Here is a 19,583-nt window from a genome sequence, read left to right on the forward strand (position 1 = left end):
AGCACCCGGGGTCGGATTGGGACAGAAATTCTGGTCTAAAGACCAAATTGAAAGTGGCCCCTTTAAAGAATCAGATAGCTAAAACAAAGTGGCCCACATTTGCAAATCAGGCCAGTTTTAACTTGTACAGTCAAGCCGTATAGGTATTTTATAATGTATGGGAGACTGGACGATGCATTTCTGTTTCTGCACATAATGTTTGTGGCAATATCAGAGAAATCAACGGTAAACACTGGTCCACATGAGCATAAAACAGGCACACTAACAGCCACAAAAACGGCCAGTACATTGATCTGTCAGACTAGCCCTTCGGGCACTGCCAGACTGCGATATTGGCATGTCTGTCCCTGCAAGCAGTTGTGCAGTGCCAACTGCTATGGCGCCGCCCCACTGCTTTTGAGCAGTGTAACGGAACGGAAATATAAAATGATAATAACTTTGAGTTATCATTTATGTTTCCTTTGTGAGTGGGCAGTTGGCCGGGGTTGCTCTGCACACGGAGAAGGGCAGGGGAGGAGTGGTTTGCCCACTCCTAAGTGAGCAATGACTGTTTGGTCGCCTCTCTTGGGCTGCCGAAACCAGTCATGTGCACTGTCCACCTTCTCCATGCAGGGTGCATTAAAGCCTGTGTGGAGAACAAGCCCAGGCCCCTATTCCCTGTTTGAGCGTCGAACCAGGATGCTTAAAACCAACCACAATGCTGCATTGCAGCGTTGTGATTGGTCAGGGGAGCCTAGGTGCTTACCAATTACAAAATTTGTCAGGGGAGCCTGGCTGTTCTTCCTGGCTTCCTGTCCCACGAGCAGAGCAGGAGCAAGAAGCAGAGACGCTGGACTGTTAGCAAGGTAAGTGTATTTATTATTATTTTTTTTAATCCATTGTGTGACACCGCACCCCCTAACCCACGCACACACCACGCCCCGCAACCCCTCGATTCTTGCCGGCCGCCACTGCACCTGTTCAAGCGGTTAGCGCACCTGGGCCGACGATTCCTTGGAGAACGTGCGTTCTGGAAATGAATTTAAATGTAACATAACCTATGGAGTATTCCCACTAGGGTTTCAACAGTATTTACAGTCTGACTTCCTGGTTCATAATTATCCGATAAACGATACAACTGTTTTTAGGGAATATTGGCTATGAAAACGGCCGTGAAAACTTGAAAATGTCTATCTATTCTGACCAGACAGCCTCGAAAGCCCTCCAACAGCAAGAGTGTGGTAGCTCTTCTAAGAAAAAGTTTTAAGGATGCCGTTTCTTTCAATATTCTTTTTTTTTTTTTGTTCAGCAACATGCACCATTATGATCTATTTTAGTCAAAATCTATCTTAGTCTTACTGATGTTAAACTATTAACTATAATAATATTAACTGGATAGTTGGCATAACATGTTAAGCACTCTTGTAATCTTAACCTGCGCTTGTTTCAGGTCCGAGGACCCCAGGCGACCCAGGCCCGTGTGGTGAAGATCCATCAATCTGTTTAGAGGTCGACTCTTCCTCTTCGGCCTCTTCTGTCAACAGCAACGACGGTTGGGCATCCCCATCCACGATCGGAAGGACTGTGCCAATCTCAATCTGCCGGAGGGAGGTAGATAATCATGCAATTAAAAGAAAAACAATGCAATACAAACAGATTATTTTCTCTAGTGTTGAAACGTGAAACGAACGAGTCGAACTTCTATTTCTAAAGTTAGCCACACGATGGCGCCAATAGACTCAATTCCAGCTCTTCCTTGCTTCGGTCCTTTAGGTCTATAAGTACTCTTTAAATTAGACAATGTGTGAGTACAATTTTTTGCTAATCTGTACCATATGAAATATACGCAAACATGGGTTTGCGGCCCATTTGTAATCAGGGCCCTAGTTGCAGCAATATCGACTATACGTCATTATTTTTCCACTATCGTTTGCAAATATCTAACCTCGTTGCTCTAAATACGTGAAAGGGCTTTCAAGAAATAGGAAACCTATTTTGTTATGCTTTTCAGTGTTTCACTCTTTAATACAAATCAGTAATATCTAAGGCAGCAATATTTTTCTTAATACAAGTAGACAAAATATTGTGGGGCAGATTTACAAGCCCCTTGCGCGACCTGTGCGTCACTTTTCTAATGTTAACAAGCATTGGCATAGCGAATAGATCTCGCCTTTGGGACCTTATAAGTATTTAGGCATGCAACAGTTGATGTTGTTGCGCCAAGGATATTGTACTGCATAACTAAATACTTATAAGGTCCCAAAAGCAAGACCTATTGGCTTTGCCAATGCTTATTCACTGTTAGTGCCAATTTTGTAACCATTAAGGTTTCGATCGAACATTTTTGGATGGACTGGCGGCTGTGGGGGGGGGGGGGGGGCTGGGAGGGTGCAGGTCGTCCGCAATTTAAAAACTGCATTGGCTGAAAGCAAAAGTATTGTTTCACATGGCACACATTACCATACTAGTGCCTGGCACTGAAGAAAATATTTTGCATGTGAAAGTAACTGAGCAAGCAGAAGAGTGACATGAAATAAAAACGAACAATGTAGGACTGAATGAAAGCGCACCAAAGTGATGAGGGAGATCACTGTGGAAATGCGTGAAAGAGCAGGGAGGGGACATTTGCACCTGAGAAAATGGAGACTGAAAGACCCAGAAAGTTATGATAAATTAGAGCAAAGGGGCGCCAGGCTTGGAGGAAGAAAACACAAATTAAAAATATTTCTGACTGGACAATTTTTGTACACGGTGGATACAGTGGCCAATTATACTGCACCATCATAAAAAGGTCACTGGGATTTCAAACAAGTGTATGCTGGAGTTCCATTGTTTTAATCTCCACATCGGGATGATCTCGTCGCTTCCCATAAACCCTGTAGGGGGAGACCAAACCAACGGGGGAGAGCATCCAGTTAGCTTGTAGCTGTATTTGTAAGCTCCCCTCTGACAGGGGGAGACAAAACCGACGGGGAATATCATCTAGTTAGGTGATAGCTGTATTTGTTGGCTCCCCTCTGACATAGGGGGAGACCAAACACGGGGAAGATCACCGGACAGCTTTTACAAGTGAAAGCTATGTGGAACCTGCTACTAAATTTCTCGCCAGACAGGGCATGTGCTGGCTCTAGCGAGATCTAAAAATTACGCGAAAGTGGCGCAAAAGGCTTGTAAATAAGCCCCTGTTTTAATGCTAATAATCTGATTCATTATGTAGGCCATTAGTAAACGCACATTCGTTTCAAGACAATCATGGCTGGTTTTGGCCAAACTCCTGAAATTCATGTTTATTGTTCCAACACGTTTGAGAACTTAAAAAGAGAAGACATGTGTTTTGTTGTGGTAGGTCTGCCATAGTCAAATAATCCTCAACAGTGGAGGCTGGTACAGTACAAGGGTGCTGGGGCAGAGGGAGTAGAGGATTAAAAAAAAAAAAACACCTCTGCAGGGTCGCCGTCTCTCCTCCATCCTCTCTACGTCTGGAAGCAGGAAGTACACAGGCTCTAATCGGCCAATCACAACGCTGCTGTCTCACCTGCATGACAGTAGCCTCATAATTGGTCTCAGCAGCTTGTTTTCATGCTCAGACCAGGGAGTGGGAGCCTGTGCATCTTCTCCACCCAGGCTGTGCAATACAGCCAAGTGGAGAACATGCTCAGTGCGTATGACTGCTTGGCCAGCTCAAGATGGCCTGCCAAACCGTCATGTGCACTTCAGTGTACATATTTCCTCCTCCCCCTGCACTGACAGACCAGCCCGCACTTCCCTAGCCTAACTTGCACTGCAAAATAAAATGATAATAACTTTGTGTCATCATAATTTTCTTTTTCCTTTTTTGCACTGCTGAAGAGCAGTGCGGCGATGCTCCTCCACCTTAGCGGAGGAGTCGCAGCTGATCCTCAGAGGTATGTCATGTGAATTCCATGTGCCAATTGTTGCCCATCCTGCAGATATCCCTATTGTACATTGCTTTGTGTTTGTTGTCTGGTGACTGTTGCCTTTAAATTGGGCTTTAGGGAGCACCTGACCTTGGGAGGTGTGTCTCTGAGATTTTTGGCAGATGGGACAGCACAGGCTGCATTTGGGCTTGTTTTTAGGTTTGTCAGGTTGAGCGGGTGGCCCACCATATAACCAGCCGTTTTCATGCACCGGCCACCATTTTGGGTAAAATGACTCAGTGGCTAGAGCTTAGATTGGACAAATGCGACGAGAGGGAACCAAGGAAAACTAATGAGGGTGAGAAGGGGACCTGAAACTGAAAAATCTTTTGAATTTGCTTCCAGACCAACTGCCAGAACTGGGAGATAGGCGGGCAGTCGAACAACATATGTTTGAGATCAGCAGAGGGGCATGGACAGGACCAACAGGAAGAGGAAGTGTCAGTTGAAAAACGGGATAAGGCAAGTGGAGTAAATAAAATTCTGTGATAGATAAAAAATAAAGTCTGGGTAGTGTTAGCAGCTCTGGAGGTCTTATGAAGTTTAGTCCAAATTTTATTCCAAAAAAGGACCGGTATTTTGCGTATTGTATTTTGTTTTCTATGATATGTTCATATTTTCATGCTTGTAATGCTTACTTTTATGGAATTTTGTATTTTCTAATGTTTACTTCCTCCACTTGCTTAATGTAATTCTTCTCTTTTCCCCTCCCTTTCCCGCTTTCTTACCCTTTTTCTTCAATAAATCAAATTTAAAAAAAGATTGGAAAAATGCTCAATTCTTTTAAAAACATGTTTGCAGGGGACGATGTGAAGAAGTCCGTATGCCGGCTGGCGGATAAATGATGCATAGATCTCGTGATCCTGAGCTTCTGAGTAGCAGCCGGAGAAGTCGCAATGGCTGTCCTCATGTGCTCTGATGAGTCTCATACTAAGATGGGCAGTATGAGAACAAGGAGAATGGCCCTGGGCTCAGCATCTGGCATGCGTGGTGTGAGAGGCAGGGGGGAGGGGCCTGCAATAAGCAGGTAGAGGTCATCACCAAACATCAGCATATGGCAGAGGTGGCTTCCTCCCATGACATATACAATCAAGAAAAATGGCTTGGCGGGGGAGGAGGGCAATGTGGTTCAGACCAGTGAGGGTTAAGCGGGGGGAGCAGGCATATGTCAAGAAAGTGGGTCATTAGGCCCCAGGCGCAAGTCTACTGGGATAGTGAAGAAAGCAGGGATAGGTCAACCGGAGGAGGCCTGTGGGTCCAGGGAGGGGAGGAGCAGGTCCACAAAGAGCTGAAGTCAGCTATGGGGCGGTTTGGGGAGATGAAGAGGGCCTTAGAGGGCGTCCGGGGCCACGGGTACCAACATGGGGAGGGAGCGGAAGAAAGACAAGAGGTTAGAGAAGCAGTTGCCCTCAGTGTCGTTGGCACAGTGGGATGGCTAGAGAGAGCCCCATGGGGAATGCAGTCATGCTGGTGAGAGGTGGTAGGGTGGAGGCAGGTGATGGAGTGAATTCTGAACCTGAGAGACAGTGAGGATGGGGGCTGGGTAGTAGGTCATTTTGGAGTGGGGAGGAAGATGGGGGAAGGAGTAGGGGAGGAAAGGGGTGAGGTAATGGAGCGGCAGGGATAGAAGGTCAGGGTACAAGGTGTGCTTGCGTGGTGGCAAGAGAGAGCAGCAGCCCCAGCATGGCAGGAGGGCACCCAGTGCAGCGATATTGATGGCAAGGCATCGGGTGGGTGGGGCAATGAGGTGGTGGAGTCACAAGGTCAGGAGAGTGGGGGGCGCTAGTTCAGGATCCCAAATCAGGGTTCCAAACAGGTAGGCAAGGACATTATTCCCGGCACCCCAAACCCACCCTTCATTGTACAGGCTTGTCATGACAGCGGGGGTGCAGACTCAAGAGAGCTTTATGTGGCTCCATGGGCCAGAGAGGAAAGATGGCAGGGTCTAGCGCAGCTAGCCGGATGCCGACGTGTGGTGGAGACGACACTGCCATGAGAAGGTCTGGTGGGGCCTCGGCAATGCAGCAACCCAAATGGGTTGTTACAACCGCGAGAGAAAGGGTCACCAAGCAGGCCCACGGCCAGTGGGAGGCTGGCTAGGGGGGCATATTCCAGCCCTTTGGTGCTCCTCACTTGCTGTGAGGGGGCCTACTGCCTCAGACCCAGTACAGTTGTATATGAAGATCATGTTACCCACAGGCATGTGGGAGGGCGGGGGTGGACAATGACATTGTGGATGCTCTGTCTCGCTTACAGTGTGAGAGATCCATGGGCGGGCCACAGATGCAGAGAAGGTCAAGACACCAGTGCCAGCATGAATTTGGAGCATAGGTGAGAAAGGATGCCTCAGTTGGTGATAGGGTCTCTGGCAGAATCCACTAGGAAGTCAAATGTACAGGCTTGGCAGGAGTTCATAGCCAGTGGGTCTAGTCGGCGGTCGGATATTTGCAAAGAGGTTGGGGTGCAGTACATGCTAGCTTTGATTGATATGGGTATATCTAGAATCACAATCAAATTGAAGCTGGTGGGAATTTATGGGTAAGCACCTAACAGGCTATGTGTCATTGGCCAGGGAACTGGGGAGTAGGATACTCTAGGGGTGGGCGAGAGAACAGGGTCACCAATCCTGAGTGCAGAAGCCATTATCAAGCCAACTTTATGGTAAAGTGGTGGGGTGCCGGCTGCAGTATACAGCAGCAGGGAAGAATAATTCAGTTCTCAACACTAATGTCATGGATGTTTTTTTGGTGCCTTAAGAGTGTCCGAACTGTCGGGCGGGAGGGAGTTACAGTGTTAGTCAGGGAGGATGTTGGGGGTGCGGATGAAAGCTTAGAGATGTACATTCATCATTCTATGACTGGTTGGGACAGGAGGGATGTTAATAGTATCATGTTTTCTAATGTATCTTATATATACTGTTCTTTCCAGGTCAAGTGGCTGGTCTGGAGTCAGTCGAGCTATTGGTTTGGATAGTAGGACATTCTTTTGTTAAATGGGCTGAGTGGTATGAAGTACAGAAACCTGGTTGTGATCGCTGGCTGTTTAAAGGTACATGGCACAGTAGAGGTGGTATGCAGTAAAATAAACTGTTGCAGTATTTGAATATAATGTTGAGAAGGCATACATGTCTGCAGCCATTGAAAAGATCAGGTGCAAGATTAATCTGGATTTGCTGTTGGGACGACGGTTTTGGTCAGGTGGCGCACCTGGAATTGAAATATGACGCTCCAGAAATTTTTAGAGGGGCGGAGTACATGGGATGGAGCTCTACCTGATGCAAGTGAAAGAGGTAATGGAGAAGCTATGTGGAAGTGAGGAGGGGGAAGCAAAGCAAATCCACATTGTATCTCATTGTGTGACTTTACATCTTGTACAATGGAGAAGACACTCAATGTGAGATGGAGAACAGGGATTCCTAGGTGGATAAAAAAGTCAATGCCTTTCTGATTGGCAGTTGGCAGCTTAAATTGCCATGTTGCTATATTAAAATCATTGCTGTGAACATAGGTGATTCAGGACAATGGGGGATGGCAAGAAAATGACACCTGGAGGAAGTAAGAAATTAAAAGTTATGGGTTAGTATACTTAAATAGTTAGATGTTAATAGATGTAGTGTAAAGTGTTAAGGGAGTAAAGGTCAACAGGTTAATAACAGAATAGAAGTTACAAAGGTTCAAAATAAAAGTAGGAGGGGGAATTATTCGGGGAGGGGGTAATGACGTAGGTGATTTGTTGTATAGTGAGGTTTAGTTTTGAATGGCTAAGGCCTAGGGTGAAATTTGTGATATGCACCTGTTTTCAATGAAGCGGCTATTTTCATACACTAAGACAGCAAGTAAATGGTCTGTGCTGCTCCCCTTTATGCCGTTACCAGACAGCACTGATGTAGCTGCACAGTACATAAAAATATTCAAAGATGAATGTGTCATTGCAGAATATGAAAGCTTACACATCTGCAAACCTCATGCTAACTGCGAGTATTGCCAACACGAAAAGTGTGTGCTTGCATGTAGCTCGCATAAGGTTGGCAGATGACCAATGCTTTGAATTCATCAGTCTTTGATCTGCCATTGCACCATGTCAGCATTGGAACTCAGGAACACGGTGTCACTTACCTATATACCCTTGTCATCCTCCATAATTCATCCTTTTCCAACATTTATCGCACTAATCATTTTCATCATTGTCTTGTGTATTTTAAAATATTATTTCAATATTGCCCACGTATAATTTCATATAGAAACTATAGAGCTCTCATTAGAAACTGTTAAGAAGCACAGTCCACAAATTAAGTGTTGCACTTTACAATGTTTTTAGATCTTCATTCATCCAAGGGGTTCCTGACATTGATTCAAAACATCGTGTTATCATGTCAGTGAAAAGGAATAAATGAGACATACAATTCACTCACAACTCTATGGCCCAGGCCCTTAGAACTGAGCTGGTTGAGCAGTCTGCTAGTCAGTGCTAAGTTCTGTATAGAACATTATTGATGCTCTTGTAAGATCAGCCATTTAACAATGTACATTGCAGGACAAACTGTGCTGCTGTCTCATAAATCCCAACTTGGCCTGGCACAGACAAGATCCTGGAACAAATGTTTCCAATTGAACGCAGGCCTATTGAAATAGGTGTCTGGCAGGGTGGTGGAAAGGTATGCGTTTGTTCAGGTGTGCAGGTCCAGTGTTGTGTAGGACTGTATAGGTGTGTGTAAGGAGTTTAAAGTGGCTGTGTTTGTGAATGGGGAGCAAGTGGAGCACTCTGAGGAGAGGTGAGATGTGGATGTGGTGTGGAAGGCTAAGTATGAATCTTGCAGTGGCGTTTTGAATGGTCTGATCTTTGAGCAGGTTCTGCTTAGATGTTTGGAAAAGAGTGATTTCCATAGTCAAGTCTACTTGTGAGGACAGGTTTCCCGATGGTTCTTATGGTGTGCTGTGGCCATCATTTGAAGTTTTCACACATTATACATAGGATGTGAAAGAAAGTGGAGCTCACTGTGTTCTATTGTGCAGTCATGTTGAGTTTGTTGTCCAGGATGATCCCCACATTTCTGGTGTGGTCGGTGGGTGTTGCTGTTGTTTCAAGGTCACCCACTTGGGTGTTGGGGCGAGGGTTTGCTGTGGTGTGTGGTGTTGAGTAGGGTCTTTAAAGGTGTTACTGGTGCATGTGTGCGGTGTGTTTGTAGCACTTGCAGCTGGTGACACCTGTAGTGATCACCTGATCTATTGGAAGAATGGTCACCTGTGCAGCGAGCCTAAGGTCCCTGAGCCTGGTGCAACCCATGTGTTGCTCGTCCCCCAGTGCTAAAGGGCCTTCGTACTGGTGCTGGCTCATGATGCTTCCCTGGCAGGTCATCTAGGGCAGGACAAGACCTTTGAAAGGCTTGTCACCTACTCTATTGGCCCTGGATGAGGATGGCCTCAGATGTGTTCTGCAGGTCATACACTACCTACCAGGCCAGTGGTATGTCAGGAGGGAAGCACAAGGCTCCCCTGAGCTGGGTCTGGTGGCTCAGTGGACTAATGCATCCACTGCAGGGGCCTGTGTTCGACCTCATGGTCACAGGTTCGAATTCTGGTGGGTCCACTCAGCCTTTCATCCACCTGAGGTCGATAAAATGAGTACCATTGAGTTGGGTAACAATAAACATATGTTATTCAGCGGCAAGAGACCTATGGGTGAATGTGTGCTTTACAAATACACGTTATGTTATGTTATATTATATACTGTCATTGGAACTCCCTTAAAAAGGGTGGGCATCAACATTATTTATCCTCTGGTCCCCAAGACAGTCTGGGACAACTGGTTCATCCTAGTACTGGTGGATCATGCCACCTAGTACCAAAAGCCTATTCCTCTGAGGATAGTGATTGCACCGACAGTGGTCATGACACTGATGGGGGTAATGTATGTAAGTGGGATTCCCCTAGAAGGTTTTTTTCTGACTGGGGTATCAACTTCATGTCTGCATTCATGAAGTCCAGGTGGAAGAAGTGTGGTGTAGCCTATACATTTTCCACACCCTACCATTTCCAAACTAGCAGGCCTGTTGAGCTGTTCAACAAGACACTAAAGGGAATTTTCATGGGCCTATCAGTGTCCTCGAGGTGGGACGTCCTTTTGCCATGCCTGTTGTTTGCGTACAGGGAATACCAAAAAAGGGGGTTGCATTCAGCCCCTTTGAACTTCTGTATGGGCATTCTCTGTCAGGGCCTCTCAGCCTGGTAACGAAGGTTTGGGAGCAAGTTCCCAGGAAAGCTTCCCAGGATGTGGTAAGCTACATGCTGGCAATCTGTACCAAAAGTAAGTGCTTCTTGAAGAAGCCAAGGAGAATCTAAAGCCAGCCTGGGAATCATGAAACAATGGTATGACCAGAAGGCCACTCTAGTTGAGTTTCAGCCTGGCCAATAAGTGTGAGTGATTGATTCGGAGAAGCCCCAGGCCCTACAGGACCAATGGTCTTGGCCCTATGAGATGAAAGAAAGCAAGAGTAAGGTCACCTACCCAGTGGATTTCAAGACCCCAAGGAACACTTTAAGTGTTTTGTATGTCAGTCACCTTAAAACCCACTGAAAAAAATTATCTGAGTTAACCATGCTCCTGGTCATGGATGATGGGGTGGAGGAGGAGATTCAACCTTTCTCCCGCCTTGTTTCTTTCAAGTAGCAGGATGGGTCAGTGGAGGGTCTCTGCCTCTCCCCTACAATGACCCCTGAACAAAAGAGGTACTGCCGCCAATTGTTGGGGCTGGTTGCATTTTTTCTCACTTAACCCTTGGCTCACGACATGGTGTACCCATTATATTGATACTGGGGACAATAGCTAGCATAAAGGAGAAAGGCTTTAAAAAGCAGGAGTTGGGAGTGATTGAGCCTTCAAACAGTCTTTGGTCTAGCCCAGTGGTGCTGGTCCTGAAGGCTGCTCCTCCAGGAACTACCCCTGAAGTTGTGGATTACTGGAGGCTCAATGCAGTCACCAAGACTGGCACAAATAGCTCATAGTTCCTCAACATGTTTGATTTAACATCTGGGTACTCGTAGATTGCCCTAACTGAGGGTGTCAAAGAGGGGTCTGTATTCTGTACCCCAGAAGGACACTTCTAGTTTTGGGTGATGCCCCTTGGGTTAAAGAATTCCCCTGCCACCTTCCCGAGGATGGTCAACCAGGTCCTGCTGGATTGCAGAACTTCAGTACCGCCTACTTAGATGGAAAGAAAACCTGTGTCACCTCCAGGAGGTGCATCAGGCTTTGCAGACTATTAAGGCCAGATAGCGCAGGGTTTAGTGGTCTACTTGGGACACCAATTGCGAGGAGGCAAGGTGCAGCACGTCCAGGCTAAAATTCAGGCAATCCTGGCTTTGGAACCCCCAAGACCCAAACAGAGGTGAGAGCCTTCCTGCATCTCACCCTTCACCGCAGGAGATTTGTTAAGTGGTATATCACCATTGTTGCTCCCTTGACAGAAATTACCTCCTAGAAACATCTCAGATAGGTGATCTAGATAGAGACATGCCAGAGCACTTTTGACACCCTGAAAAAAGGCCATGTGAAGAGCATGCATGCTTAAGGCCTTTGACTTCTCTGGGGAATTCATCATACAGACGATGCCCCAGAGCATTGCACAGGGGCCGTGCTCTCACAAAGGATCAACCTGTAGGCTTAAATTGCATGAGTTTACTTCCCAGAGACCAGAGGTGGAGTGCAATAGAAAAGGGAAGCCTTTGCAATTGTCTGTGCACTGAAGAAGTTAAGACCGTACTTGTGTGGTGCTCACTACTGAATTCAGACAGACCACAGACCCCTTAGATGGCTAATGCAGGTAAAAGATGAGAATCTCAAATTGTTGAGCTGGTCCATCATCCTACAGGGAATTGGCTTAATTGAGGAAAACCACTCTGGAACAGACCACACTAATGCAGAAGGTCTTGCCAGTTTTTACCACCTTGTTGATCAGAACACCCATGAGGTTGGGTAGTTCTCCCCACTTTCAGTTAGGAGGGACACTGGTTAGACCTGGCATCCTTGGCATGGTTCTTCCCTAACCTTTTGCCTTCTCACTTACTTACTTATGCCTACTCTGCCTCCTGCAGCATAGGACATCAACCAAGACTCTCCAGTCATCTATGTCCTGTGCTTATTTTTCAATATTACTTCAGATGTAACCCACCTCATTACAGTCAGCCTTCAAGCCTTTGAGCCAGGTGTTTCTCGGCCTTCCTTTTATCTTTTTCCCTAGAGGGTTCCAGGTCAGGGCTTGCCTGGAGGAGTTTTACATGAGGGTTTACAGAGGGTGTGACCTATCCAGCCCCAGCATATTTTCATTATTTCTTTATGAGCATGATGTAGGAAGGTCTACTGCTGTAGATCATTGTTGCTGATGGTGTTTGACCAACAGATTTGGAGTATTTTCCTCTGACAAGTGTTGATGAAGGACTGGACTTTTTTTGAGGGTGTTCACAGTTGTCCACCAAGTTTCTGCCTGCCCCATACAGAAGGATCAATTTTACATTTGTTTTAAAATGCTTGCTTTTGGTTTGCAGTGTTATGTCCTTGGCGCTCCAGATTTTCTTTAGCAGAATGAAGGTAGCCCATGCTTTGCGGATTCTTGCCTTGACTTCGGCATCTGTGCCTTCCTGCTTATCTATGACACAGCCCGGTTAGTTGACATCCTCAACCTATTCCAGTGCATCAACTGTAACAGTGACTGCAGTTGTGCAGGCCATGCTAGCCTTCAGAAACTCGATTTTCTCCAGTGAATGCTGAGGCCCAGTTATGCTGATGTGGCTGCCACATTGTCTGTCTTCTCTTGTATCCACAGAGGGTATGGGAGAGTAGGGCCAGCTCATCTGCAGATCATTAAGCTGCACCCAAGGCATCCACTAGATCTCATTTCTTCTCCTTGCTGTGGAAGTCTTCATGATGCAAGCTATGGCCAGCAGGTAGATTCTGGTACTCACTTTAAAGGCTTCCTAAGTTGTCCTCCATGGACTATCTTGCAGGTTATTCCCTCATAAGAGTTCCTGATGATTCATATGAGTTTATCTGGCACAGTGGATTGGCGGAGGAGTCTCCAAAGGATCTCTCTGTCCACGCAGTCAAATACCTTCTCATAGTCAATAAAGTTGATGTAGAGAGGGAAGTTCATATCCATTGATTGCTCAATTATGAAGTGCAGTGTTGCAATCTGGTCTGTGCAGGATCTATCTTTGGAAAATGTAGCTTGCTGGCCATCTGCTTGTGGTTTTATTCTGTTCTGGATTACTTTCTTGAACCCTTTGCTTGGGGTTGATAGAAGAAGTAATACTGTGTGGTTTGTGCAGTTACTCAGTTCACCTTTCTTGGAGTCTTGATGAGATTTCCCTTCTTCCAGTTAGAGGCCAACTTTTCCTCTTCCCAAATCCTTCCTAGCATGGGGTAGAGCTTGTCTAATGATGTTTCAAATTTGCATTCATTGCCTCTCAGGAATGTTATCAGGTCCTACTGACTTCCAAGTTCTCAGATGTTTGATGACTTGCTGTATTTCTTCCTTGGCTGGTCTGCTTCAGTCGACTGGCAAGTCCTTTTCAGCTGGCTGTATGTCTGGTCGAGACTGCAGCACAGGCTGGTCCAGCAGTTCTTGAAAGTGCTCCAGCCATCTTCATTGTTGGACTTCATTACCCATGATTGTCTTCCTAGTTTTGTCTTTAACCTTTTCGCCACGACGGACATTCCACCGGGGTGCAGCCGAATCCGACGTTTGCGCAGATCGGAAAGGTTAACAGGTCTTTCTGACTTGCTGTACATGCTGGTGAGTTTCCTTGTTATGTCATAGAGTTCATTCAAGTTTCCATTGCTTACTGATTCCTGGACTTCTGTGGCAAGACCATCGATTAATTTTTGCTTGTCTACTCTTAACCTTCTCTTTGCTACCTTGTTGGTTTTGGCATATTTGCCTCAAGCTTACTTTTTTCTGCTCTGGTTCGACTGGTATTGACTGCAGTTTCTTTTCCTTTTTCTCTTGTATTTTTCACAGTCTCAGTGGAGATCCATTCTTTATGCTGGTGTTTGTTTGATGCCCAGAACCTCCTGGCAGGTTGATGTCACTGTTTCTTTACTCTACTCTCACTGACTTTCTACTGGCTTTCTGTCATCCTCTACTTCCCTCTTTAATGGAAAAGTCATATTTTTAATTCCAATTCTGAAAATACACTTTTAGAAAGTTGACATTTTCTTGTCCTAACCCTTTTGGTTCCTGCAGCCTTGTTGTGGGTCACATGACTTGTTGTAGCTGGCAATTGGTCTTTGTGTATTGTTCCCAGATAGTGAGACAAAGGAAAGATAAGTGTTGGCAGGATGGGCCACTTTGACTAATCGAGGGAGAGGAACTGTCACCAAACACACTTGCACAGCACAAAGGCTTGGCCTGAGCACTCTCACTAAGAGTTTTACAGGGGTCTTTTATGTACCTAGACACGTTGGGGCCAGGGCAGGGATGAAGGGAATGCCTCACATCTCAAGGGGTGGATAGAAAGATCTAGGTACTTCCTCTAATTCAAAGTGAGCACCAAGTATAGATATTGGACCCTTAGACTCAAGGTTTCAGTACACTTCTGGACTGCCATACTGCTGCCCTGCTGTGCTGACCTGCTGTCCTGCTGCACCCTTGCCTGGGTGACATGCATCTCTAGACCCAGGACCCCAGAGTGTCTCCAAGGGCTGGTTGGCTGGCCTCCGTATCAGAAGACTCAGGGACAGAAATGGCTTCCAACTAAGCATGAGCGAATTTTGCGGATCTCGCGTTCGCGAATTTTGCGGATTTGCGGATTCGCAATCCGCAAAATCCGCAAATTCCCGCGAATTTGCGGATTTTTTTTTTTTTGTGTTCGCCCGTGTTTCTGCCAGTTCGCGAGGGTTTTATACACTTTCGCAAATTGCGAACTTACCTGTCGGGTCGCAAGTTTTGCGAACTTGTTGTTTCTACGTGTCCAGCCTGTTTGGGACACTCTTCTTCATCACTGCCACTCTCTGTCACCACTGCCACTCTCTGACTACTCATGCCACCCTCTGGCCCACCCATGCCACCCTCTGTTTCATCACCACACCCTCTGGTTGTCCAGTGTACATTATTTTCGGCAAAGCAAAGCACACCTTCCCTGCCTCAAGTGACCTGAATTAATTTGGGGCTGATTAATGTGTCACAGAATATTTTTTTAGCTGGCACCTGCTTCCTTAGTGCGCCCTGATTAGTGATCTTTTGCACTTGCTAAGTGCTTTCATTGTTGCAAAATTAGTTACAACACCTGCCCTGCCCCAACTGACAATAATGAATTAGGGGCTGATTAATGGATTTTAACTTCCAGCCTGGCTCCTGCTTGTCTCCCTTAGCTGTAATTCAGGACCTTTGTGGCATATGTGTAACTATTCTGAGGTTCAGAGCAGGGTCACATAATAGTTGCAACTGGCAACTGAACTCTGGAGGGGGCCCTCAGGAAGCACTACAGGAAATGGCTACTAATGATGAGCCTGAACTTTTGAACCTGGTAAGTAGTTACTTTCAGTTTTGCTAAAATCGTATTTCTGCAATTTTGCACTTATTCGCGGGGCGCGAACTCACGCGAACAGTGCGAGCAGTGCGAGCAAAATCCGCTGCTCGCGGATTTGCGGATTTTGCGGGAGATTCGCAAATCTCGCGGATTGCGGATTTCCCGAAAATCCGCAAAATCCGCGAGCGGAACGGATTTTCCGCCCATGTCTACTTCCAACATCCTTCAACAAAGCACCTGTACTCTGCCATCTGTGATTCCTGAAAGTGATGCCACCCAAGCACTGGACCCTCGGAAGTAAGCCTGAAGGTACTCTGCCAGCCAATCTGTGGATTCAGTAGAAACAGCACATCTCCTTCTCAGCATAACACATCTCCTGCAGAATTGGCACATCACCTCTGCTGCTCGACACATTGACCACAGAACTGATGCATCCTTTATGTTGTGCACATGTATCAGACCAAGGACTTCAAATCGCTCATCGCAGTTTATCAAAGCCAACGAATATCCATGCAAGGGCTTCGCTTCACTCAAGGCAGCCCATAGGAACACTTGCCCATAGGAACACCTGCTATGAGATGTATCCTCACGCAAGGACATAGCATTGTGCTTCACAACTCCACGGAACCATTTCTGTGCAACATATCTCCTTGCCTGGACTTCGCAGCACCTCTGCTGCTTGATTCATCCTTGACATAGGACTTCACATCACTTCGCAACAAGATTTTAATGTACTCTTTTTCAGCAGGCTTAACTGGGTCCCTGTAGCTGCCCCATGCTTCATCACAGTCGATCTGAACTTGTTCCTTTGTCCTGGTCTGGCTTGAGCTTGGAGCTTTTTTCGCCTAAATCTTTAAAACTGCATGTCTCCAGTTCTACTGATTGGATTTTTGTCATTTTGGTCATGATTCATTTATTTAAATGTATTCTATTCGTGTACAGTTTCCTTGTGCTGTGTTTTCACTTTGTTACTGATTGAAGCGCTGCATAAATACTTCAAACATTGCCTCTACGTGAAGCCTGACTACTCTGTGCCAAGTTACCAGAGGGTTGAGCACATGTTAAGTTGGGGTTTGCTTGAGACTTCACCCTGACATTAATTGTGCTTGCTGCTTGAGGGGGTAGTCACCCCCTTCAGCCATTAACCAAGGGGCTCATTTGGATGTTGGTCAGACAAGTGCCCATCCGGCATCGCAGTGGGAGTGGAACCACCCGACTAGTAGTCGGCGGTTCCACTCCTGGTATTCCAATGTGACTACAAGCACGGTGTTGTAAATATGCCTTTTACAATTGCAGCTCGTGCCATGGTCTGAACAAGGTACGCAGCACAAGCGACAATTGAAAAAGGCATATTTTACACATCCATGCACCTTCTACCAGGCACAACGTGGTGCCTGGCACACTGGACATGGATTTGGGTAGCGGAGGACCAGGGGGACTGGGCCCTGCAATGCGCCCCCAAATTCCCTTTCTGTCTGCCATTTCATGGCAGTGGGACCACCATGAAAACGAAGAAGGAAACAGCATTGTAATCCCTACGGCAGTGCCTGAGCAGGCACCGCCCCTATTGTAGGGATTACTGTCCGTCAGCTGCACCGATGGGCTACGTGAGCCTGCTGGAAAAGTAGCATTCGGTAACTCCGCCCAATGCCTCCGAACGCCGGATACGAATCCGGAGGTCGGACCGCTCCTGTAGATGTCGGTGGGCCCGCCACCGACGGCCTGTCAGTGGTGAGCCCACAGACATCAGAATAAGTCCCAAGGTTTCTTACATATATATATATATATATATATATATATATATATATATATATATATATATATATATATATATATATATATATTACCTACTGGCGGTCGCCAGTAGGTAGTTATAGTTAGGATTTTTTTCAATGTTAAATCTCAAAATTCTATTTGGAATTACTTTGGCACCGGTTGACGAATCTGCCTGAAAATGTCCTGAAAATGGCCTCGTCGAGCTCCGGTCCTTCCTTGAAAGTTTGGGGGGGATAAGTCAAGCGGGGGCCGAGATAAAAGGGGGGTCCCAAAACGCGTTTTCCCCATGTTAATTTCCATAGGGCGGTCGATTTCACTTTTAACCCGAACGGCTGAATGGATTTCCACCAAATTTGGCAAAATTGTAGGGACTGGTAGCCCGATGTGCCTTTGCTATGTCTCAAGATATGTGCTGCAGTGGATTTTGAGTAATTTAGGTTCAAAAAAATATATATATCTATAGCAGCGCACCGGTGCGCGCACCGGGGAGCGCTCCGGGCGCGTGACGCGAGGTGCGCATGGAAAGCTGATTGGCTCTCGGGTGTCTGTAAACATTCGAAACAGTCCAGAGCGGCCGCCATCTTGTGTCTCGGTAAAATCGAGACATAAGAGGTGGCTAAAACAAAGGGGGAAATGACCATAAGGCGTCAGGGATAGACCCCTTTGACCCCCTAGGTTTGATGTGGGGGCTATAAAAGGGCCCCGCGGGGCATTTAAAATATTTTTTTTTTTCGTTTTGCGCGGGGGAAGCGCCCGGTGCGCGCACCGGGGAGCGGCCCGGGGAGCGTACTATGAGGGAAAAAGGTGACAGAGTTTTTAAAAAATGAAGTTTTTATTTAGAAATTGGAGGTAGTTCTAAAAAGAACTTTTTTTTTTCTTCTTTTTGTTGTTTTATATTTCTTTTGTGTTTTTTAAACTTTTTGTACTTTTTTTGGCTTTTCAAAACAGTTTTATATTTTTTTTTGTATTTTTTTAGGGGGAGAAACAAAAAAAGGGAATTGAAACTGGCTCAACTGGAGCAAAAAAACAAAAAACCCAAAAAATTACTTCTTTTTGGGGCACTTGTGATTATCACCTGCAAGGACGATGAGCTTAACGCTTTTTTCGCCATAGGCGATAAGCTTGCCACATGCAGAACAAGTGATTTTAAAATCAGCAAATCTCGGCTGAATGCAAGGCATCACCTCGGATGTTTCTGGTTCCGATGAAGTGGGTTGGTTTCTTTGGGAGGGGGTCCTTGATGACTGGGGGAGGTTACTGGCCAGTTCCCTGAACTCTGCACGAGAGTAGTTGATTGGGTGCTTTCTGGTCATGTGCCGAATCATGGTATAGTTACCAAATGAATATTTTTTGTTTGGGTTGCCCCGTGAAAGTTCATCATTGCAGATGAGGCAAGTCACCTTGGGCGCATTCACCTTTTTTTTCTCCTCTGGGATTGAAAAAAACTGCCATACAATGTGTGGTTTGGGTTTGTATGGGGTATTTTCTTCTGGCAGCCATCTTCTTCTCCCCTCCTCCTCTTCCTCTTCCTCCTCCTCCTGTTCTTGACCACCAATATAATTTGGAGCTGGTCCTCTTGGTGGTTGTGGTGGTGGTGGTAGGGCAGATGCACCAGCTGATGCTACTACTGAAGCCATTATTTGGAGCAAAAAAGTAGAGAGAGCAACAAACAGGTCTTCCTCAGTCAAAGGACAAAGTCAGAATAAGGAAAAAAGGTGGGGTCTTTCATCATTTAGAAAAAAAAAACTGTCCTGAACCAATGAGAAGTGTTATTTTCAGGTCACATGACCAGGGGCTTCATCATTATGAAACTAAAACTGTTATAAACCAATGAAAAGTGTTATTTTCTGCTCACATGACCCGACGCGCTTACGCTACGCGCCCGGGGCGCGCCCGGGGGCGCGCCCCGGGTCGCGCAGCATAAGCGCGTCGGATGTTTACGTTGTGCGATCGTATTCGCTCGAGTACTTCCGGGAGCGCTTACGCCGTGCGTATCATGCGGTCGCGGCTACGCGATACGTCACGATCATGTTTTCGTTTGCGATATTGGCGCTCCTGGGACGCTCCCCGGAGCGCGCCCCGGGGCGCTTTTCAGAAGTACGTTTTTCGGGACGCGCTCCGGGAGCGCTCCCCAAAAAAATTAAAAAAAAAAAATGGGATAATTGTAGGGACAGGTAGCCCTATTCTGAAGTGGTTTGTAAAAAAATTAACTTTAGAAAAATATGTATTGTGCTACATTGGGCTTAATATATGTTAGAGCCAAAATGTAGCCCAAATGTAGCCCAAAGTAGCCCAATGTAGCCCAAGGATGGCCACCAGAGACCAAAAAATGTAAATGTAGCCCAAATTTCAACTAGATGTAGCCCAA

At 46.2% G+C, this 19,583-nt stretch overlaps 1 protein-coding gene across 1 annotated transcript in view; it reads right to left on the reverse strand.

Moving 5' to 3' along the window:
• The window catches only part of EPYC (epiphycan), a 151,250-nt gene that overhangs the window by 49,650 nt on the left and 82,017 nt on the right, over positions 1 to 19,583 (reverse strand). The window contains exon 3 of the mRNA XM_086919545.1: positions 1,415 to 1,577. Within this exon, the coding sequence (XP_086775671.1) occupies positions 1,415 to 1,577 (163 nt within the window). The remainder of the gene's footprint in view (positions 1 to 1,414; positions 1,578 to 19,583) is intronic.

This window comes from Lissotriton vulgaris, chromosome 1_1 (assembly GCF_964263255.1).
Source record: "Lissotriton vulgaris chromosome 1_1, aLisVul1.2, whole genome shotgun sequence".
NCBI classification, from domain to species: domain Eukaryota; kingdom Metazoa; phylum Chordata; class Amphibia; order Caudata; family Salamandridae; genus Lissotriton; species Lissotriton vulgaris.